The sequence below is a fragment of the Hyperolius riggenbachi genome, chromosome 10 (assembly GCF_040937935.1).
Source record: "Hyperolius riggenbachi isolate aHypRig1 chromosome 10, aHypRig1.pri, whole genome shotgun sequence".
NCBI classification, from domain to species: Eukaryota; Metazoa; Chordata; class Amphibia; order Anura; family Hyperoliidae; genus Hyperolius; species Hyperolius riggenbachi.
Window position 1 is genome coordinate 221,808,778 of NC_090655.1, and position 23,765 is coordinate 221,832,542.

Below are 23,765 nucleotides of genomic sequence, written 5' to 3' on the forward strand. Positions count from 1 at the left end.
TATACTGGGGCACTATACTAGCTATACTGGGGCACTATACTGGCTATACTGGGGCACTATACTGGCTATACTGGGGCACTATACTAGCTATACTGGGGCACTATACTGGGCACTATACTAGCTATACTGGGGCACTATACTGGGGCACTATACTGGCTATACTGGGGGGCTATACTGGGGCACTATACTAGCTATACTGGGGCACTATACTGGGGCACTATGCTGGCTATACTGGGGCACTATGCTGGCTATACTGGGGCACTATACTAGCTATACTGGGGCACTATACTAGCTATACTGGGGCACTATACTGGCTATACTGGGGCACTATACTAGCTATACTGGGGCACTATACTGGGCACTATACTGGGGAACTATACTAGCTATACTGGGGGGCTATACTGGGGCACTATACTAGCTATACTGGGGGCTATACTGGGGCACTATAGTGGCTATACTGGGGCACTATACTGGCTATACTGGGGCACTATACTGGCTATACTGGGGCACTATACTAGCTATACTGGGGCACTATTCTGGCTATACTAGGGCACTATACTGGCTATACTGGGGCACTATACTGGCTATACTGGGGCACTATACTAGCTATACTGGGGGGCTATACTGTGGCACTATACTGGGGCACTATACTAGCTATACTGGGGGGCTATACTGGGGCACTATACTAGCTATACTGGGGCACTATACTGGCTATACTGGGGCACTATACTAGCTATACTGGGGCACTATACTGGGCACTATACTGGCTATACTGGGGCACTATACTAGCTATACTGGGGGGCTATACTGGGGCACTATACTAGCTATACTGGGGGGCTATACTGGGGCACTATACTAGCTATACTGGGGGGCTATACTGGGGCACTATACTGGGGCACTATGCTGGCTATACTGGGGCACTATACTGGCTATACTGGGGCACTATACTGGCTATACTGGGGCACTATACTGGCTATACTGGGGCACTATACTAGCTATACTGGGGCACTATACTAGCTATACTGGGGCACTATTCTGGCTATACTGGGGCACTATACTGGCTATACTGGGGCACTATACTGGCTATACTGGGGCACTATACTAGCTATACTGGGGGGCTATACTGTGGCACTATACTGGGGCACTATACTAGCTATACTGGGGGGCTATACTGGGTCACTATGCTGGCTATACTGGGGCACTATACTAGCTATACTGGGGCACTATTCTGGCTATACTGGGGCACTATACTGGCTATACTGAGGCAACTAAACTCCCTACACTGGGGCAACTATGCTAGCTATGCAGCCGCACCCCAGCCCCCCCCCCCCCCCACACCATAGCCTGCTGGGCACGGCACTGTCCACTAGGTCGCGCAAACAACCGGGGGCCGCGCAAACAACCGGGGGCCGCATCCGTGACACCCCCCCCCCCCCGCGCGCGCGCGCCATTCCCCGGAGAAAAATTTGGTCAGACAGTGTTCCCCAGGCCGGAAAAGGTTGGGAACCACTGTTTCAGAGCACAGAGGAGGTTCTGAGTTCAGGTCCCGCTTTAAAAAGTTGCAATAAAGCTGGCCATTCATTTATAGATTGCACCTGATTTTGCAAAAGATTGATTACTCTACAAAAGGAATCAATTCAAGAAAGAGTCGATCCCTACCACACACTGCACATCAACTTTTAAATTATTATTTTGGTCAAAATCAACCGAAAGTCGATCAATTGAACAGTTTGGTCAAATTGATTGCTTGCAGATCTATCGAATCTGCACGGGATCGAATAGGAAAATTGATAAGTGTATGGGCACCTTAAGTTTGAAAATAAAATTATCCGCTTTTCACCTAAGCCAGGAACACTCTACTGTGTGTACCAACCTTAACATTTCTACAAAATATTCCCCAGACCTTGTGATAAGAAAAACATTCTCTTAACCACTTGCTGACCGCACGCTTATACCGTGCGTCGGCAAAGTGGCAGCTGCAGGACCAGCGACGCAGTACTGCGTCGCCAGCTGCAGGCTGATTAATCAGGAAGCAGCCGCTCGTGCGAGCGGCTGCTTCCTGTCAATTCACGGCGGGGGGCTCCGTGAATAGCCTGCGGGCCGCCGATGGCGGCTCGCAGGCTAAATGTAAACACAAGCGGAAATAATCCGCTTTGTTTACATTGTACGGCGCTGCTGCGCAGCAGCGCCGTAAGGCAGATCGGCGATCCCCGGCCAATCAGTGGCCGGGGATCGCCGCCATGTGACAGGAGACAGCCTGTCACTGGCTGCACAGGACGGATAGCGTCCTGTGCAGCCGGGATCTCCAGGGGGGGCCAGGTAGGAGAGGGAGGGGGAGGATTTCGCCGCGGAGGGGGGCTTTGAGGTGCCCCCCCCCCCCGCAACACCCGGCAGGCAGGAGCGATCAGACCCCCCAGCACATCATCCCCCTAGTGGGGAAAAAAGGGGGGCGATCTGGTCGCTCTGCCTGCACGCTGATCTGTGCTGGGGGCTGCAGAGCCCACCCAGCACAGATCAGCTAAGACAGCGCTGGTCCTTAAGGGGGGGTAAAGGGTGGGTCCTCAAGTGGTTAAAAGAGAATCTGTAACAAAATAAGAGCTATGAATTGCATTGCAAATATATGCCTTTTATTGCTATACAGTGATGTGAAAAACTATTTGTCCCCTTCCTGATTTCTTATTCTTTTGCATGTTTGTCACACTTAAATGTTTCTGCTCATCAAAAACCGTTAACTATTAGTCAAAGATAACATAATTGAACACAAAATGCAGTTTTAAATGATGGTTTTTATTATTTAGTGAGAAAATAAACTCCAAACCTACATGGCCCTGTGTGAAAAAGAAATTGCCCCCTGAACCTAATAACTGGTTGGGCCACCCTTAGCAGCAATAACTGCAATCAAGCGTTTGCGATAACTTGCAACAAGTCTTTTACAGCACTCTGGAGGAATTTTGGCCCACTCATCTTTGCAGAATTGTTGTAATTCAGCTTTATTTGAGGGTTTTCTAGCATGAACCGCCTTTTTAAGGTCATGCCACGACATCTCAATAGGATTCAGGTCAGGACTTTGACTAGGCCACTCCAAAGTCTTCATTTTGTTTTTCTTCAGCCATTCAGAGGTGGATTTACTGGTGTGTTTTGGGTCATTGTTCTGCTGCAGCACCCAAGATCGCTTCAGCTTGAGTTGACGAACAGATGGCCGGACATTCTCCTTCAGGATTTTTTGGTAGACAGTAGAATTTATGGTTCCATCTATCACAGCAAGCCTTCTAGGTCCTGAAGCAGCAAAACAACCCCAGACCATCACACTACCACCACCATATTTTACTGTTGGTATGATGTTTTTTTGATGAAATGCTGGGTTACTTCTACGCCAAATGTAACAGGACACGCACCTTCCAAAAAGTTCAACTTTTGTCTCGTCGGTCCACAAGGTATTTTCCCAAAAGTCTTGGCAATCATTGAGATGTTTTTTAGCAAAATTGAGATGAGCCTTAATATTCTTTTTGCTTAAAAGTGGTTTGCGCCTTAGATATCTGCCATGCAGGCTGTTTTTGCCCAGTCTCTTTCTTATGGTGGAGTCGTGAACACTGACCTTAATTGAGGCAAGTGAGGCCTGCAGTTCTTTAGATGTTGTCCTGGGGTCTTTTATGGCCTCTCGGATGAGTTTTCTCTGCGCTCTTGGGGTAAGTTTGGTCGGCCGGCCACTCCTGGGAAGGTTCATCACTGTTCCATGTTTTTGCCATTTGTGGATAATGGCTCTCACTGTGGTTCGCTGGAGCCCCAAAGCTTTAGAAATGGCTTTATAACCTTTACCAGACTGATAGATCTCAATTACTTTTGTTCTCATTTGTTCCTGAATTTCTTTGGATCTTGGCATGATGTCTAGCTTTTGAGGTGCTTTTGGTCTACTTCTCTGTGTCAGCTCCTATTTAAGTAATTTCTTGATTGAAACAGGTGTGGCAGTAATCAGGCCTGGGGGTGACTACAGAAATAGAACTCAGGTGTGATAAACCACAGTTAAGTTTATTTTTTAACAAGGGGGGCAATCCCTTTTTCACACAGGGCCATGTAGATTTGGATTTTTTTTCTCACTAAATAATAAAAACCATCATTTAAAACTGCTTTTGTGTTCAATTATGTTATCTTTGACTAATAGTTAATGGTTTTTGATGAGCAGAAACATTTAAGTGTGACAAACATGCAAAAGAATAAGAAATCAGGAAGGGGGCAAATAGTTTTTCACATCACTATAAATAGTACTAGCTCATGAATAAATACATACTTTCCCCATTAATCGGAGCCCAAGGTGCTACCCCTTTAAAACCATATATGCAAGTCACTGCTTTACCACATGCAATCTTTCAATAGGACATGCCCAGATGGGTCATTTTAAAGCCTAATGCATAAATCAATTATGGGGAAAGTATGTATTTATTCATGAGCTAATATTTATAGCAATAAAGGGTATATATTTGCAATACAGTTCATAGTACTTATTATTTAGGTAGAGAAGAAAGCGCTGTGCACCAGTGCATACGCTTGCAGATTTATTCAAACAGGTCACATACAGACAGCCAAGACAAAGGCGGTAACTGATGGCCTAACAGCCGTTTCAACGGAAAAATGCGCCCGCTTCCTCAGAGAGTCTCTGAGGAAGCGGGCGCATTGTTCCCGCGAAACGGCTGTTAGGCCATCATACCCCTGTTTGAATAAATCTGCACGCTTATGCACTGGTGCACAGCGCTTTCTTCTCTACCTAAATCAGGTATGTCAAACCGGTGCTACGTGGGCCGAGTTCCTCACACATTTTTGACACAGTTTAAAAATGATTGGTTGATTGGTCTGAATTAGGAAAGGTGTAGAACACATTCCTTTCTTTCTCAGTCTATCCTAAACGCTGGCATGGATCTGGCCCTCCAGGCCTGGAGTTCGACACATGTGACCTAAATAATTGGAATCTACAAGCTGGGAGCACATTGCAGCTGAGCAGCTGGGGTCACACTATATTAGCCTACATGGAGTGCCAGCTTCACCTTTTCTTCTTAGTGATAGTACTTATTATATTTGATAGGAATGGAGTGTGCAAGAATGTTTTTTTATATAAAAAAAGGAGCCCCTGGGGGGTATTTACCCTCTGGATCCTATTGAGGCTTCCCCTGTCCTCCTCAGCAGAGTGGCCCCAGTGCTGGGATCTCCTAGTCGGGCAGTTGTTGGAGTGCGCACATGTGCAATAGCGTCTCTCTGCTCAGGCGGAAATGGCCAAGCCCAATCTGGTCCGCTCTATTGTGCAGAAGCAAGCCGTATACGCCTGCGCAGTAGAGTGGACCCGATCATGTGCAGCTATTTAAACTGGAGCACACGTCTAGATCAAGCATTCTGATTGGTCGCTCTGAACCACTGCACCATTTTTGGTTTTGCAATACATTTGCCAATCCTCAAAGGCTTAGATGAACATCTATATTTTTGAGTGGAGCCCCCCTTTGAACGCATCATTTGTCACACATACAGGATGAATTTCAGCCGATAGTCAAACTTGAAGAGGAGGAGATATATGTGCAAATTAAGGAGGAGGAGTTTCCGACTGAGATCAGCACAGGTGGGTGAGAACTGGAAGCCTGAGCTACTTATTTAGCGATGTACATTCTTTACCCCATCTCCACCACTGCAACACACTGTCTGTTCTGTCAATCTGAAGTCCCGCTTTCAGTTGAAAGAAAAAAGTACTGGTACTCAATGCAATTGGCAGAATGGCTTCAGCAAGATCTTTCCAGGATTACATAGTAGTAGATCAATTTATACAAGAAGTTCGGGCAGCAGGATTCCAAATGTAGCAAAACTTGATTAAACTTACATCATTAACTCCTTAGCCGTAATCCTGAGTCAGGCTCGGGACGTAAAGCCGCAGAAGAGGGTGGTGAGTGAGTTTCATGTAGGAGCTGCTGCAGACCTCTCTGATGTATGTTTTTCTTATTGTTTTTAGGGTCTAAAAGCTTGTGAATAAAATGTTATGGCTTTAAGACCTTATATCTGGAAAAAATCATAACGCCAGGGAGGTTAAACGCTTATGCAGACAAGTGGAAAAGACGGTGGTAGAAAGTTACAGGTCCGGCCTGACAGCCGTTTCCCACTTCCTCAGAGACCCTTTGGTTTCCGAGGAAGCGGGAATTCCCCATGAAACGGCCTGTAACTTTCTCCCACCTTCTTGTGTCATGAAGGGCACATGACAATAGACATTAACTTCGGTGAGATCACTGCTTAGATCCTCCAGAATCAGGAGAGCCAGGGTTCAGGTTGATAGAAGAGTAGCACCTGCCACAAGACAAGATTTCTGGTCTAAAACCACGTGCAAATGCTTAATCAATGTCGCCCTATGGGGACTGGGACCCGATACCTCAGGTGGCATAATAGGGCCGAGGCTGGCTTGCAAACCAGTGACGTGTTCTGGGCGTGGTGAGTGGTTGAGGGTGGCCGATGGGTGCCATACATACACTAGATTCTTGGCAGAGGCGGTTGTTACTGGCCGTCCAGGCCGAGTTTCATCTAGCGTGTGTATAGAGCTTATAGTCTGGGACCTGAGATGCAGGAATTTACTAAATAGGAATTAATTTAAAGCAGAACTACTGTATAGTCAAAGATTCCTGAATTCTCCAATAGATTAGCCACACTCTGGCTCTTTTTTTTTTTTTTTCTTTTCTTTTAAGTGCTGGACATACACTTATAGATTTACAGCAGAGTCGACCATCAGATAGATTTCTGTCAGATGTCTGTCAAGTCTAATCTGACAGGAATCTATCTGATGTGTGTCACACACTAGGAACAGATTTCCAATAGATTTCAGAATTAAATCAATTGAAATCTATTGAAAATCGGTCTAAATGCATTATTGGAACATTAGATCCAATGCAACTCTATGGGCCATCGATCTACTGCCAGCAGCAGATCGACTTAGATCTTCCATCCTGTCAGATAGATCAAATCAATCGAAATCAGCCGCAAACCGATAGATTATCAATCGAAGGCGATCAATCGAAGGCTGAAATCGGCCAGTGTATGGCCCCCTTTAGGTTTAGCTCATTTTCCCATGGGAGCCTTATCAGTGCACTGAGCTCTCCAGACTGCCAGAGATAGTTTCTTTATCTCTGACTGCGCTAGAAACAAAACATATATATACAGTATAGGTAGCTTCTCTGTGAAAGGAGAACCAATTATAATTTGATTTTGCTGACTGCTGAGCTAGCTAATTAGACTGGATAGTACATCATTATACAAGATGACCTCTTCCACCCGACCTGATGTGACCCCGAGGGGGAGGGAGGGTGATATTGTTCACAAAGATGGAATTAATTTTTGTTCAAAGGCAGGAAAGGGAGGAGGCTAGAAACGGCACCTGAACATCTTTCAGTGAGAGATCATCAACGATAATATTATGCAGCAAATATTTTGCTTTCAGTGGAAAGACTACAACATATTTTATTTAAAATTGATATTGATTAAGAAATAAATAAAATCTATTGCTAATGAATGTATTCAGAAACAAAGAGAAACTTAGCAGAAAATAGGAGGGGGGAGGGATAAATATATACAGGTGTATATAATTTATATATAAATATATATACAGATAGGAAATTGTTATGGCCATGGTCCTGACATCACAGATGAAGAGATGAAGTGTAATAGATCTTTAAATCCCCACAACATCGCCATGCAGCAGGTGTCACTGTCATGTTTATTCTCAGGTCTCAGAGACGGCAGTCGGAAAGATGGGCAATTCGAGGAGGAACTTACAACCTTGCAGATTACGGAGGGCGGGATCCCTGTGCATATGCTGCAAAGTGAGTAATAAACAGTGTCTGTAATGTCATCCACTGACTGTGATGGAAATAAGGCCACTAAAGGCAAACTACACCTTGGAAATGTCTCATAGTAACTGCCTCAAAGCTCAGCCTCTCTTCTCCCCATCCTCCCCCTCCCCCCCTCTCAGCCTTACTGATTAGCCTCTCTTACCCCCCCCCCCCCCAAGTCTTACTGCTCGGCCTTCCTCCACCCCCCATCCTTCCCCCCCCCCCCCCCCCACACACACACATTTTACAGCTCAGCCTCTCTAACCCCCCACCCCCCCGGCCTCAGCCGCTCTCTCCTCCCACCCCCCCGGCCTTACAGCTCAGCCTCTCCCCCACCTGCCTAACAGCTTGGCCCCTCCCCCCCCCCAGCCTTACTGCTTGGCCTTCTCCCCCTACACACACAAACACCTTACAGCTCAGCCCACTTCCCCCCCCCCCACCCACCCACCTTACAGCTCAGCCTCTCTCCTCCCCACCCCCTCCCCCGCAGCCTTACTGCTCGGCCCTCTCTCCCCCCCCCCCCCCCTACACACACACATATCTTACAGCTCAGCCTCACGCCTCACTTTCCCCCCCACCCGCCATACAGTTTAGCCTCTCTCCTCCCCCCCCCCCCCGCCCCCGCTTTACAGCTCAACCTCTCTTCTCCCCCTGCCTTACAGCACTGCCTCTCCCTGACACCTCCCCCCCCCCCCGCCCCTTTTCCGCCTTCCTTACAGCTCAGCCTCTCTTCTTAATCAAGAAAGTCTGTTTTTATAGTTTTTTGTTTTTTTTTTAAATCATTGATATTTATCCACCCTGCTCTGTTGTCAGGGAACCAATCAGGAAAAAGCTCACGGTGGGACATCAGTCTGGAGCACCTGATCAGCATGGTCCATGCACGCCCTGAATTATGGGACACTGAGTGCCCTCGCTACTCCGACCGCTACTGGAAGAAGAAAGTCTGGGATGAGGTCTGTGCTATGCTGACACCTGATTGGCAAATTCTCAGCGAACGCCAGAGGAAGCAGAGGGGTAAGTGTCATGGAGAACAACACCAAACGTACAGCAGACAGTACAGTGTGCGACCTCCACGTGGACCTGAGCTCTGGGTATTTTCAGTTTTTAGCAGGAACCATTACCTGTGTCTTTCCCTGCTCCTCTGTGGCCAGAAATAACTTTGTAGTCATGTTTTTAACTTTGTAGAGATCCATGTTGAATTCTAAAAATTATCTAAATTCTTCCTGATCTTGAAACATGGACATTTGTTGAATAAAAGGTGGCATCCACAGACTCCCTCACTACATGCAGGTTTTTCTACCTCAAGCCACACATGTATGACATGAAGCTTTAGGATAGTTATTCTAACTGTTCTAACTGTGGTTACCCACCATGCACCACTACTGAATATGCAAATTATCTCTTTATGCCCCTGAAGCCAGAACCGCTGGTGTACAGCATGCCTACAGCTTGTACATTTATAGAGCCACTTCAACCCAACATGCAGATAGCCTGTTTTGGACTGTTGATCCTCCTTAGTGCACGGCAAGGATTGATATGGCTCTGTGGGTTAGGGCTTGGACCAGAACAACAGAGTACCCAAGCAGCTCGGGGTGACCCAGAACCACTAGGAAAGTATAGGAGACCAAAGGAGACCAAAAAGCCATCCTAGTTACCGTAATAAAGCAATGCTTAGCGTAGTTTGCCTTCTTAAAACAGAAGGTATTTAGGATAATTCACCCCGAGCTGTTGATATATTATATTAGGATTTCTGGAAGTGCCAATGTAAGTCCTCTTTCCCACAGAATAGATTCCACCTGTTTGTCTCAACTAGGCCATGAAAAAAGTTATCAAAATGAAATTGAGCAATGGTGTACATGGGCAGTGGTGTTAACTTACCTTGGTCTCCGCCTCTGGAAGGAGGAAGTATCGAGAGGATGTAGAGGGGCGTGGAGCACTGCAGCCAGAGGTGGGGATCAAGGGGAGTTAACCTCCATTAACAAGACCCTCATACACCAACTCTCAGTTTCGCCTGAGGAGAAATTAAATTTCAATTTCTAACGCTCATCTTTACTACCCACCAACGTGGTTTGACTTTAGGATGTCCTACTGTATATATATATATATATATATATATATATATATATATATATCTCTTCTGCATTTTTCTTTCAGCAAAAGACATTCAGACCCGGTGGCGCTCGGCAAGAGACCGTTATCGGAGGGACTTAAACGAGAGCCAGGGGAAAGGTATCCCAGGGATCCAGAAGAAAAAACCTTATGTCTTTTTCAAGGATTTGGGTTTCCTAAAGAAAAGCATGGAGATGAGGGAGTAAGTTGAAAGCATTAATCTCAAGCATGAGTTCGATAGTTCGATGTAACAGTTCGATATCATGCGGGGATGAGAGTTGATGCATGTATGGTGCTTGAATACAGCTACTTTTACTGTCCCCCAAAATGAACATCCTTCCTTCCAAAACTGCTTTCCCAACATTGTAATAGATGCTGTGAGGTTAAACCACCAGACAAAATCTTCCTCTTGAGGACTCCATCAGTGGCATCGCTGTTCTTCCTGTAGCCGTTACAGGGGGAGGGGGGGGGGAGGAGATTTGTGTTCAGTTCCTTCGGGTTTGCAGTCACCCCAAGGGCACCAAGATTTCCAAGGTATACAGCAACAGTCAGAAATTATGGTGAGGAATGGCTCACCACTGGAGTCCTCAACATGTATAAAGATCCAAAGGTTGACCAGCCCAACTGTTGGAAACTTTACTTCTACTTTAGCTTTGAAAACTGAAACAATAAAATATTGATAGATGCCTCTAATTGAAACACAGGACCACTTGTGTTTTCTTTAACAGGAAAAACAAAAATGCCAACAACACCGAGGATGATGACGACTTTTTCGAACCTCAGAGCCAACAACCCAACTTAGAAGATGACTCATTTGAAAAAGAAGTGACTGAAGTCGAAGAGCCAACACCTGCTCCCACCATCCAGATCTTGCCACTGCCACCATCCCCTGTACACCCTATCTCTCATCCAACTGTGGAATCACCCATTCCAGTACCAAAGGTCTCCAAGGCCTCCAAAAAGCACAAGCTTGCAGCGAGGCCACCAGATGAGTTTGAGTGTAAGATTATGGACATAATGGCCAGCATGCAAGACAAACAAAAGAGGTTTCATGAAGAACAGAGACAGATACTGGTTGAGGGGCCCCCAGAGGTTGACCTTTTCCAGAACATGAACGATGATGATGTAACCTTCCTGCGAAGTTTGCTGCCATACTTTAAGCGAGCACCAGAAAATAAGAAGTTGGACTTGCGGATTGGCGTCTTGAACATTGTCTCCCAATATGTGGACGGTTCCATGTATGAAAATTCTCCACCTCCATCTTCTGTTGAGACGCAGTATTCTGACCATTCTATTTCTGGTGCATTTTTGCCCTCTCAGCCCACTCCTACGGGCAGATATAGTAGGGGGACCTATGGCAACTTACCTGCTACCTCCTCATCATACAGTCATGTCTCATCAACCTCCACCTCGTTTCAAACTCCCCATCCTGGGCAGCATAGAGAGACAGCATACACATATTCCACCTCACCACCATCTTCGCGTCCTTATATGCAGGACCTGTGAGGACTGGAAGCACCTGGTTGTTGGTGCATTTATTGTAACTGCAGTTGTGCATACCACCCACTGCAAGCTGCCAGTGTGCAGCAATTGGTGGTTGTAAACAAGCATGAAATTACCTGCGTGATCTCACATTCACTGCTATGTAGTTGTGTTTAGGTCCCAAGTTGCAGCTAACATTAGGACAATAATACTAACAGAGTTCTAAGAGATGTCAGACTTATAAAGGGGAATGCCTAATTTTGGTAACATTTCACAATGCAAGGCAGAAATATGAAACCACAACTTCGTAATTTGTGTTTATCATTTATTTTGTATTGTTATGGCTCCTTTGTCTCACAGAGTATCCGCTCTGCTCCATGGGAAGGCAAATACTTCTTTGGGAGAATGTTGCACCCTGTGAGTTTTTCTTACTCTACACAGCTGTGTTTAGGGTGTATCCATGGTATTGACAAAAACAAAGACTTCAAGTGAAGGTCTACTGTTGTTGATACAAAAATCCACCACCTACAACTACCACCACCAACTCGTATGTACAGTTTGTTTGTATCTGCGGAGACAACCACATGTATAGCTCGGCCTTCCTACCAGCACTGCAACTATTCCGTTTTTTTAACCACTTAAGTACCAGCGGTCTCTGCCCTCTTAAAGAGACACTGAAGCGAGAATACATCTCGCTTCAGTGCTTATATTCAGCAGGGGCATGTGTGCCCCTGCTAAAACGCCGCTATCCCGCGGCTAAACGGGGGTCCCTTACCCCCCAAATCCCCCTCTGCAATATCTACGACCAACTTGGTCGTAGATTTTGCTGCTGTTGAGGCAGGGCTAACGGCTGCAGCCCTGCCTCTCAGCGCCGTCTATCAGCGGTGCATCGCCGCCTCTCCCCCGCCCCTCTCAAGGAAGGAAGACTAAGAGGGGTGGGGGAGAGGCGGAGATACGCGCTGACAGACGCGCGTGAGGCAGGACTGCGGCCATTAGCCCTACCTCAATGCGGAAGAGATCCCCTGCTGCACGGAGGGGATTTGTGAGGTAAGGGACCCCCGTTTAGCCGCGGGATAGCGGCGTTTTAGCAGGGGCACACATGCCCCTGCTGAATATGAGCTTTGAAGCGAGATTTATTCTCGCTTCATACTCTCTTTAAGGACCAGAGACAGCTGGTAACAGAAACAACAGAATACCGACAAATCACCACACATACGTGCTGCAAGCGAATGCCCAGTGCAGAGAAGCCCGTGTTGGGATGCACTCGGGCTCCCGAAAAGTTCTGAAGCCTCCTGCAGCAGCACAGAGCAGTATTCGACCAATCAGTCGAACACTAATGGGGGTGACAGCGCTGGAACGCGGGGACTGTGAGAGGTTTTATAGGGCCCAGAGCCTCCCCTCTCCATAGGTTAGTATCTGTTTGTTTTTTTGTTGTTGTTTTTTTTACATTAGCTTTAACAAACATGGAATTTAACATTAGAGCCTGTGCAATGAAATAAGTAATAAATACTATTTACAAGTTGGGGACTTGTATTTCTCTGGAGGGTGGAGCTACAGTTTACCTGAACCCTTGGAAATAGTGAAATGTTCCTCTAAGGTCATTCCATCAAACTGGTTTTATTTTTGTATTTGATATTTACTATAAATAAAGAAATAGCACCTTAACTCAACTTCTTTGAAAAAATGAAGATGGAACGCCAGCCAATGTGTCTCTTATATGTCTCTGATCTGTGCTGGAGTCAGGTGAGAATTTAATTGAGGAGTGAGACTGCATTTGGAACACCAACGCAGAATGTTGTCCTCTCTTGTCTTTTGTTGCTTTTTTCCCACATAAATTGTATTTAAAGAGAAACTGAAGCGAAAAAAAATATATGATATAATGATTTGTATGTGTAGTACAGCTCAGAAATAAAGCATTAGAAGCAGAGACATAAGTCTAATGTTGTTTCCAGCACAGGAAGAGTTAAAGCTGCCCATACACCTAACGATTTTGCCGCCGATATACAGCAGATTCGATCACTGTGATCGAATCTGCTGTGAAATTGTTGCGCAAACGCTGACAGAACGATCGATTTCCGTACGAAATCAATCGGTCCCGTCGATCCGTCCGTGCGGAAGATTTCCCTCGATCGCCGGTGGGTCGGGAGTGCGTCGATAGCAGCGTTCGAATGCCCGACGACTGATGCTAGCGGCAATACATTACCTGCTCTGCCGGCGCGACTTCCCCTCTGTCCCCGCAGCTTCTTCTCCGCGCTGGGTTCCGGACGGCTGCTGCTTCATTAAACTTCCTGTCCTGGCAGGAAGTTTAAACAGTAGAGCGCCCTCTACTGTTTAAACTTCCCCCGGACAGGAAGTTCAGTGAAGACAAGCCAGCCGGACTGGAGACCAGCGCGGAGAAGAAGCTGCGGGGACAGAGAGGGAGTCGCGCCGGCCCGGAGCAGGTAATGTATGTATGCGGGCGGGTGGGGGGCAGCGGCAGCACCACCATAACCACAGATTGTGATCGGTTTCATGCTGAAATCGATTCACAATCTGTTTGCAGTAAAGGCAGCCATACGATACCTCTCTGATCAGATTCGATCAGAGAGGGATATATCTGTTGGTCGAATCTGATGGCAAATCGACCAGTGTATGGCTACCTTAAGAGACTCCAGTTGTTATCTATGCAAAAAAGCCATTGAGCTTTACGACTTTCAAAGTCGCAGAGAGCTCTGAGTTCTGAAGGTTGTTATCTGAGCTTTCAGTCAAGGATTTTCTTTTTCTCTGCCAGAGGACAGGTCAATAGTTCACAGCCTGCTCTGTAAATCATTCAGAATGCTGAGTAGTGTGTAAAATGCACATATTAGAGAATGATGCAATGTTCTAAAAAACACACTATATAACTGAAAATAAAAACATGAGAATATTTTCTTTGCTACTAATCTTCTAGTAATTATCCGTACTACACAATTCATTATATCATATTTTTTTTTCCGCTTCAGTGTCTCTTTAAAAAGAATCTGTAATAAAAAAAAAACCCTCGGGAGGGGGATGCCTTTGATCCTATTGAGGATTCCCCCATCGCCGCAGTAGCCCCGATCAAACGCTGTATCCCCCGAATAGCTTGTCGGCGGATGTAGTGCCTGTAGTATGCGGCGATATTTACCTTTTGGGTCCAGCGCAGAAGCAGTACCATCTTCTCCGTCTTGCTCCAGCGGTAATAGCCGAGCCAGATCAGGTCCGCTCTACTGTGCAGACACCACGCAGTAGAGCAGACCCGACTGTGCTCGGCTATTTGCGCCAGAGCCCGAGGGGGAAGATGGTGCTGCGCCTGGGCTGGACCCAAAAGGTAAATATTGCCATCTGCAGCTGTCCGGAATGCCAGAGCTGGATCGGGGCTACTGCAGAGTACAGGGAGACGCCTTATTAGGATCCCGAGGCTTCCCCCTCCTGGAGTAAGTACCCCCCAGTTTTTTTTTGTATTACATATTCTCTATAATTCTGGGTACAGTTGGGGAAAAAAAGAGATTCTTATTGCTGTCTGTGTCCCCATTAGTGGGATTTCTTTCCCTATCCTAGTTACAGGGTCACCTGCAACCAGACGTTAGGTGGAGTCACTCAAGGCTGGACGCAATCAGCAGTAAAGAAAATAAAACAAAGGGTGAGGGCAAAAGAGATATTTATTGCTGTCTGTGTATCACTCACTTCCTGTCCTACTGACAGAGAAGAGGAAGTGAAGTGACAGCTCCACAGTGTGTACGCAGACAACACTAAAAACATGACAAAGATTGTGATCCTTCCTTCTGCTATCCAACACTAAATGAGATATTTCAGCTGGAGCTGCACTTTGCTAATAGGAAGTGATGCTGGACATACACGGTTTGATTTTGCCACACGATTCCGCGCCCGATCGTTTTGCCCGATTGATTCTGCAGGCGATTCATCTTCCATTCGTTTTTCGTATCTTTTCCCATTGTCCTCAATGCAGAATCGAGCGGCGAAACGATCGGGCGGGAGATCGGACGTGTCGGAAATTATCTATCGAGCTATCTAAATGGCTCAGAATCGAGCCGTGTATTCCCAGCATCACAGAAGGTGAAATAATCCAGTTGGTGTTTATTGTCTAAGTCTAGGATATTCTTGGATGGCTGTGCAGGCTTTTGGATAATCTGTTGCCCATGGTAACTTGCAAAACCATTATTTTCCTTTGTGTATTGGAACCGTGGGGAAAATAACGCCATTAATAAAATTGCTTATTTTTTACAATATCGCTTTTTAGATTATTTAGTCAGTATTTGCCCATTGTAAAATTCTTCCTCTCTCTGATTTGCATTCTGAAATGTATCACTGGTGGTGACATCTTTAGTTCTGCCAGGTGATCTGTGTGGAATGTTCGTTGCTGAGAGTTCAATGCACACAGGGAGATATTGCTTGCTTGGCAGTTAGAAAAAGACATTTCCCACAATGCAGCGAGGTTCACAGACAGCAAACTGTCAGGACCATGGTCCTGGCATAACGCTGTGGAAGGGGTTTCACCACAACTCGGCCATACAGAACACAACCACAAAAACTGTTATAGGTCAATTGTTCTGCAGGAAAAAATAAATCGATTATATCAAAAAAATAATTTCCTTTCTCATCACTTCTCCATGTTTGTAATGTCTGTGCCCTGTCCAGAGGCAAATCATTCCATGCAGAGTGGAGCGTTATGTGTGAAGAGTTTTAGTAGCTATCCATTTACTGGGCTTGTCTGAGTAGAAGGTAAATGTATCAGGAAAAGTTATTATTAATAAAATGTATTGATAAACCGCTAAAATATTATGCAGCGCTGTACAATACATGGGGAGCCATAACAATGTTACAGGGACATTACAGCGCTAAATGGTACACAAAATAGTGATGTAACAATAAACATGAGTCACTGAGTCCATATGGTGTGGGAGAAGAGCACACGGGAGGAGCACCCTGCCAAAAAAGCTTAAAGGCAGCGAAAAACTGTAAAATTTTAAATATGTGCAAACATATTTACAAATAAGAAGTACATTTTTTTCCAGAGTAAAATGAGCCATAAATTACTTTTCTACCATGTTGCTGTCACTTACAGTAGGTAGTAGAAATCGGACAGAAGTGACAGGTTTCGGACTAGTCCATCTCTTTACAGGGGATTCTCAGGGATATATTTGTTTTCAAAAGCATTTAGTGAATGGCAGTTGCTCTGTCCAACTGCCAAAAAACTGTGTAGGAAGCGGGGAAGCTGGCCAGCATCATTGTTTAAATCCTTTTTAGGGAATATCTTTATAAAGAATAAAAGCCTTGCTGAGAATCCCCTATGAAGAGATGGGCTAGTCCAAAACCTGTCACTTCTGTCAGACTTCTACTGCCTACTGTAAGTGACAGCAACATAGGAGAAAACTAATTAATGTCTCATTTTACTCTGGAAGAGACATACTTTTTATTTGTATAAGTTTGCACATATTTTTAATTTTACAGTTTTTCGCTGTAGTGCCCCTTTAAAGAGAACCCGAGGTGGAGCTCTGACAATGCCATCCGCATACAGAGGCTGGGTCTGCCTCTACAGCCCAGCCTCTTTTGCTATCCAGATCCCCCCTAAGTTCCCCCTGCGCTCTCCTATCCCCCATAAATCACAGCCGCGCTGTGCAGGCTGTGTTTACATCTGTACTGTCAGTCTGCTGCTCCCTCTGGTTCCTGCATAGCTCCGGTCCCCGCCCGCGTCCCTTCCCTCCAATCAGCGGGGAGGGAAGGGATGCGGGCGGGGACCGGAGCTATGCAGGAAGCGGAGGGAGCAGCAGACTGACACTATAGAGGTAAACACAGCCCGCTGCCACACTGCTGCGTGTCGACAGCGCGGCTGTGATTTATGGGGGATAGCAAAGCGCAGGAGGGGATTGGGATAGTAACAGAGGCTGGGCTGTATAGGCAGACCCAGCCTCTGTGTGCAGCTAGCATTGTCAGAACCCCACCTCGGGTTCTCTTTTGAGAGGGACACATAAAGGGGGGGTGGGGTGTATGTCCAAGGGAGGGGGATAGAGCTATGATGTTGGCAGGGACGCAATGGTGAACAGATGGGTCTTTACAGCCTTCTTGAATGAGTTTAAGGTGGGACTGAGCGTTATGGGGGGGAGCGAGCTCCATAGAGTAGGGGCTGCTCTGGAGAAGTCCTGGTGCCTGGCAAGTGATGCGAGAAGTGGACATCCATAGAGTGTTGGAGGAGTGGAGAGAGCGGGTTGGGGAGCATCTCTGGACGAGATCTGAGATGTACGAAGGGTAGGTATGGGGGATGGATTTGTATGCCAGAGCAGTTTACATTTCATTCTGAGAGGGACAGGAAGCCAGTGACGGGACTTCAGGATCAGCAGGAGGAGTTAAGGAGCCTGGCAGCTGTATTCATAACGGATTACAGGGGTCGGAGTCTGTATATATAGCCCTAACCCTAAATAGGACTTTGCTGGGCTCCCATGGTCTTATTTTGTTTTTAAAGTCAACGTGAGACGGGGGAGATAAGAGGATATATACTTACCTGGGCCTTCCTCCAGCCATCTGTAGTCCTTCAGCTCCCTCTGTATCCGTCCAGCCCCCTCTGTTCTGCCATTGCCAGCCCCAGTAGTGGCGGTCTAGTGTGCATGCACAGCCCTGGCTCCTCCTCAATTGAGCTCCCATGGCTGCATCCATTCTCCATTTTGCATCTACGCAGTTGGTGAAGGCTTGTAAATGTGCAGGCGCAGAATGTGCCCAGCTACAGGAGTGCTATCCAGGAGGAGCGCAGTCGTCCTTGACTGGGTCAAACGGGGACTTTACAGGGGTTGACAGTGCAGAACGGTGTGGATTGGTCAGGCACCAAGGGGGCTGGAAAATGCCCCAGGTAAGTATAAATTGCTCCCCTCATGAAAGCTACGGGCCCTTTCACACCAGAGGGATTTTTCGGCGTTTTAACGCCACGGCCGAAGTTGGCGTTTTGCTAGGTAAAAGAAAGTCCATAGACTTTCATTTTACCTTTCACATCTAACTCGGCGTTTTGGAGCGTTGCGTTTCAACGCTCCCAGGAGCTTTTTCAGGGCTGTTAACAGCCGAAGTTGGCTGTTGGCGTTTCAATGATAGTCAATGGAAAACGCCAACTTCAGCGTTTTCAAAGCCTTTTCAAAGCGTTTTACAGCTATCTTGTTCACTTATTTTTATAGAAGAAAAAAAAAAGGACGTTTTCATATGGGCTGTAAAACTCTTTCAAAGGCTTTGAAAACGCTTTGAAAACACTATGTATTGGCGTTAACCACAGCCTCTAGTGTGAAAGAGCAAAGGTTCACCTCTGTTTGAATGCCTCAGGTACATGACTATTTTTTTTTTTTATGCTTTTCGCTCCCATACAGGCAAATCTTATTCAAATCTTTCTCTCTTCCCAGCACTCAGATGTAGTTTTGTCAGCCACACAGAGTTTTACAACCTCCAATTAGCCCTTATAAGTTTAGCTTTCCATGCGCACAGGGTGAAATCGAATAGTCTGGTTATTATTAGAAATTGGTTTCATTTCATCTTCAAATTTTCAAGCATGAATTGCTGTATGAATGTTCTCTCTTGTCCTGCCTGACCTGGATTCTTCTTTCTGGAGCAAGTCACTAGATTTCACTTCCCTGCAAGGCCGGAGTTATAGTTGTTTTTCTCCTAGTCCAAGTATGTTGGGGCTCCCATTCCATGTGCAGCCCCGTCTCCCATGTGTAACATCCAAGTACACTGAAGCCCCCCTCCCATTCTATGTACAGCCCACTCACCAATGTGTGACAACCATGTACTGCAGCCCCTGTCTTTCATATTCCGCTCCCTTGGACATCAGTTTCCATTTCCCATGTGTTGTTTCCCGTTTGTAGCCTACTCTTGCATTAGCAACCCCTATTTCATGTCCAGGTGCCCCATTGGGCTGTAGCTGCCCAAGGCCAGGGCCTTTGTGACCTTTCCAGAAATCTGGCCCTGCTTCCCTGTTAAAGGACAACTGAAGTGAGAAGACTATGGAGGCTGCCATGTTTGTTTCCTTTTAAACAATACCAGTTGCCTGGCAGCCCTGCTGGTCTGTTTGGCGGCAGAAGTGTCCGGATAACACCAGAAACAAGCATACAGCTAATCTATCAGATCTGACAATGATGTCAGATACACCTGATCTGCTGCATGCTTGTTCAGGGTCTATGGTTAAAAGTAGAGGCAGAGCAGCCTGGCAACTGGTATTGCTTAAAAGGAAATGAACATGGCAGCCTCCATATACCTCTCTCTTCAGTTGTCCTTTAAGTGTCTCTTGTCAGAACTATTCCCTTACTTCTCATCACTTGAGAACAGGGATGGTCAATAAGAATCAAATAATTCTGAGTTGCAAATGTTTCTATGAATTTTATGCATGAAAAGGTACAACCAAATGTCGCAAGTACTTGATTGGTTGATTTTCAAGCAACATAAATTTGCATAAAGTTAGTATAAGACTGGCGTAAAGTTGGAATTATTTGCATCACACTGACCATCTCTACCTGAGCATGATAAATCCTTAGGACTAAGGAATACCCATAGACCTAATGATTATGGGCAAATTTGACAAAGAGATACATTTATCTCTCATCGAATCTGATTAAAGATAAATTTGTTTTTTGTTGATTATGCCCATACACTACAGGACGATTCCCATCCGATTTCAGCATCTACATCAAGATGGCGCCTGGATGGGAAGCCACGGCCACAGGGCTCCGGCAATGACTTCTTTTTTCACCACTCCGTGGGTCCCCCTCTGGCCATGGCTCACCGCAGATGCTCCTTCCAGCATCCTCTCCCCATCGCTGTGAAGTGCGGTGCGCTTGCTCCCCAGGCGCCGGCTCCCCAGCGCTCGCTCTGAGGACCGGCTCGCCACGTGGGAGATCCCAGCTGACTGACCCCACGTGATGGCTGGCCCCGGAGCGCATCTGCACTCCATGCTCCTGCGTTGCAGCCCTCCAGGACTCCGGACGCTGGCTGCTCACTTCCTCACTTGCGGGGGATGTGGATTCGGGGAAGGGCCACACAGACGCCATGTCACTGTGCAGCCAGCTGATCGGGCTGCCAGCTGATCGAGCCACGTGCTTGATCAGCTGGCCTGCGAGTGAACCAGGCTGCCCCGGTATGTCTTTATCCACTGGCCTCACCACCGTTGCGGGTCACATCACATGCCACATTGTGCCATGGAGACGGGTCGCCCTCTGTGCCTGTCAGCAGGGTCCCGTGCTGCCGCTGTTCCTGCAGCTTCGGCCCCGTCCACATGCTGAGCGGGGGCAACTATCTGCAGAGCAGCCCCAGCTCCAACCAGGAGGAGGAGAGCACAGCGGCACGGCTCCATTCATCAGCTCCAGGACAGGGCTGGTGTGCCCTTCCACTCTCCTACATGCTGGACCATGCCAGCCCTGCCACTTCGCTCCATGCCAGACCCCGCCTGCCTGTACTGTGGCCTGGACCGCCACAACAATCTGCCTGGACTCCAAGGCCCCATGGTTTCCTCAGCCACCATTGGTAGCTCACATGGGACTTTTTCGGCCAGATCAGCCAGCCAACCAGAACACCAACTGAACACTAATCGGCCTAATTCCACCACAACCCAAGGAGACACACTCTTCTCTCTCTCTTTACCCAAGGAGAGTCCACGGGACATCTGATTCAAGTATCACTGCAAAGTGTTTGAGTGCCATAGACGGCAGCGGATTAACCCCTCGGCCCCTTTCCCTGGCCTTTAGTCTCGTATATTTTATCTTTGCCTAACCTGCATAATCTTCTGAATCCGCATCGCCGCTGCCCCCAAAGTATAATGTGCCCCCCGTGTGTGCATTTATACATTACCTGTCCTGTAGCAGCCTCCGCGCTGTGTCCGTAATCCTCCGGGCGGCTACCCATACATGCCACTGGCGCATAGCATCTGATGTCAGACGCTATGTGCCGACGTCAAACAATATGTGCCAGTAGCGTGTATGGAGAGCTGCCAGGAGGATTACGGACACGAAGCGGAGGCTGCTACAGGACAGGTAATGTATATATGCACACACCGGGCATATTTATACATCGCGACGGTAGCAGCTGGGTTTTTGTCGCTTGTTCCGGAAATCGCCGCAGTACCGCCGCACACCCAACCAGCCAGCTTCGGCCCAACATATTGCGGCATGCGCAATCGACCATGCGACCAATTTCCGTCCCGAAATTGGTCGCTTTCTTGGTCGGGCATGCACTTGGCAGCACCAATTTTTATCCAGTCCTCTGTCCCCCGCCGCTCTTCTATGGTCCATCCTATTGTCCGGGGGACTCCAGTGAATGCAAACCCGAACATACTGCGCCGCGCATGTGCAGTATGTCCATTCTGCTCCCCTGTGCCTGCGTAGTGATTTCATAGGACAGACGCGCACTTGCTCCTGTGTCCCAGCGTGAGCTCTGATTGGAGACATCACTGTGACTTTACTCGGTGCAGCCACAGGAGAGCAGAACGGACATACTGCGCATGCGCGGCACAGTATGTCTGGGTTTGGAGTCTCCAAAAGTCGCCCAGGGTCCGACCAGAAAAGAGGGGCAGGAGGACGGAGGAGAACGGGAGGCGTGGTGAGTATTTGATTATGCCCCCCTACCCAGTACAGGTTTATTTTTTACCAGATGCTTTCACATCTGGTATCCTTTAACCACTTAAGGACTGCAGTCATAAAACCCCTTAAGGACCAGAGCCTTTTTTTCCATTCGGACCACTGCAGCTTTCACGGTTTATTGCTCAGTCATACAACCTACCACCTAAATGAATTCTACCTCCTTTTCTTGTCACTAATACAGCTTTCTTTCGGTGCTATTTGATTGCTGCTGCGAGTTTTAGTTTTTATTATATTCATCAAAAAAGACATGAATTTTGTCAAAAATATGACTTTTTTAACTTTCTGTGCTGACATTTTTCAAATAAAGTAAAATTCCCTATACATTTGAGCGCGAAAGTTATTCTGCTACATGTCTTTGATAAAAAAAAACCCCATTCAGTGTATATTTATTGGATTGGGTAAAAGTTATAGCGTTTACAAACTATGGTGCCAAAAGTGAATTTTCCCATTTTCAAGCATCTCTGACTTTTCTGCGCACCTGTCAGGTTTCATGAGGGGCTAAAATTCCAGGATAGTACAAATCCCCCCCAAATGACCCCATTTTGGAAAGAAGACATCCCAAAGTATTCAGTGAGAGGCATGGTGAGTTCATAGAAGATTTTATTTTTTGTCACAAGTTAGCGGAAAATGACACTTTGTAACAAAAAAAAAAAAAAAAAAAGTTTCCATTTCTTCTAACTTGCGACAAAAAAAAATGAAATCTGCCACGGACTCACTATGCTACTCTCTGAATACCTTGAAGTGTCTACTTTCCAAAATGGGGTCATTTGTGGGGTGTGTTCACTGTCCTGGCATTTTGGGGGGTGCCTAATTGTAAGCACCCCTGTAAAGCCTAAAGATGCTCATTGGACTTTGGGCCCCTTAGCGCAGTTAGGCTGCAAAAAAGTGCCACACATGTGGTATTGCCGTACTCAGGAGAAGTAGTATAATGTGTTTTGGGGTGTATTTTTACACATACCCATGCTGGGTGGGAGAAATATCTCCGTAAATGACAATTGTTTTCTTTTTTTAACACACAATTGTCAATTTATAGAGATATTTCTCCCACTCAGCATGGGTATGTGGAAAAATACACCCCAAAACACATTATACTACTTCTCCTGAGTACGGCGATACCACATGTGTGGCACTTTTTTGCACCCTAACTGCGCTAAGGGGCCCAAAGTCCAATGAGTACCTTTAGGATTTCACAGGTCATTTTGAGAAATTTCGTTTCAAGACTGCTCCTCACGGTTTAGGGCCCCTAAAATGCCAGGACAGTATAGGAATCCCACAAATTACCCCATTTTAGAAAGAAGACACCCCAAGGTATTCCATTAGGAGGATGGTGAGTTCATAGAAGATTTTTTTTTTTTGTCACAAGTTAGCGGAAATTGATTTTAATTGTTTTTTTTCACAAAGTGTCATTTTCTGCTAACTTGTGACAAAAATAAAATCTTCTATGAACTCACCATACTCCTAACGGAATACCTTGGGGTGTCTTCTTTCTAAAATGGGGTCATTTGTGGGGTTCCTATACTGCCCTGGCATTTTAGGGGCCCTAAACCGTGAGGAGTAGTCTTGAAACCAAATGTCGCAAAATGACCTGTGAAATCCTAAAGGTACTCATTGGACTTTGGGCCCCTTAGCGCACTTAGGGTGCAAGAAAGTGCCACACATGTGGTACCGCCGTACTCAGGAGAAGTAGTATAATGTGTTTTGGGGTGTATTT

General features: G+C 46.6%; 1 protein-coding gene across 4 annotated transcripts in view; it reads left to right on the top strand.

Moving 5' to 3' along the window:
• LOC137534569 (uncharacterized) overlaps positions 1-12,180 on the top strand; it is a 29,992-nt gene extending 17,812 nt beyond the window's left edge. For 3 of the 4 annotated variants that reach the window (XM_068256127.1, XM_068256129.1, XM_068256128.1), the window contains exons 3-7: positions 5,512-5,599; positions 7,740-7,835; positions 8,658-8,858; positions 9,999-10,155; positions 10,658-12,180. In XM_068256127.1, the coding sequence (XP_068112228.1) occupies positions 5,512-5,599; positions 7,740-7,835; positions 8,658-8,858; positions 9,999-10,155; positions 10,658-11,459 (1,344 nt within the window). In that variant the 3' untranslated portion in view covers positions 11,460-12,180. The remainder of the gene's footprint in view (positions 1-5,511; positions 5,600-7,739; positions 7,836-8,657; positions 8,859-9,998; positions 10,156-10,657) is intronic. The other variant, XM_068256130.1, reaches the window with a different exon arrangement.
• Positions 12,181-23,765: the final 11,585 nt, after the last annotated feature.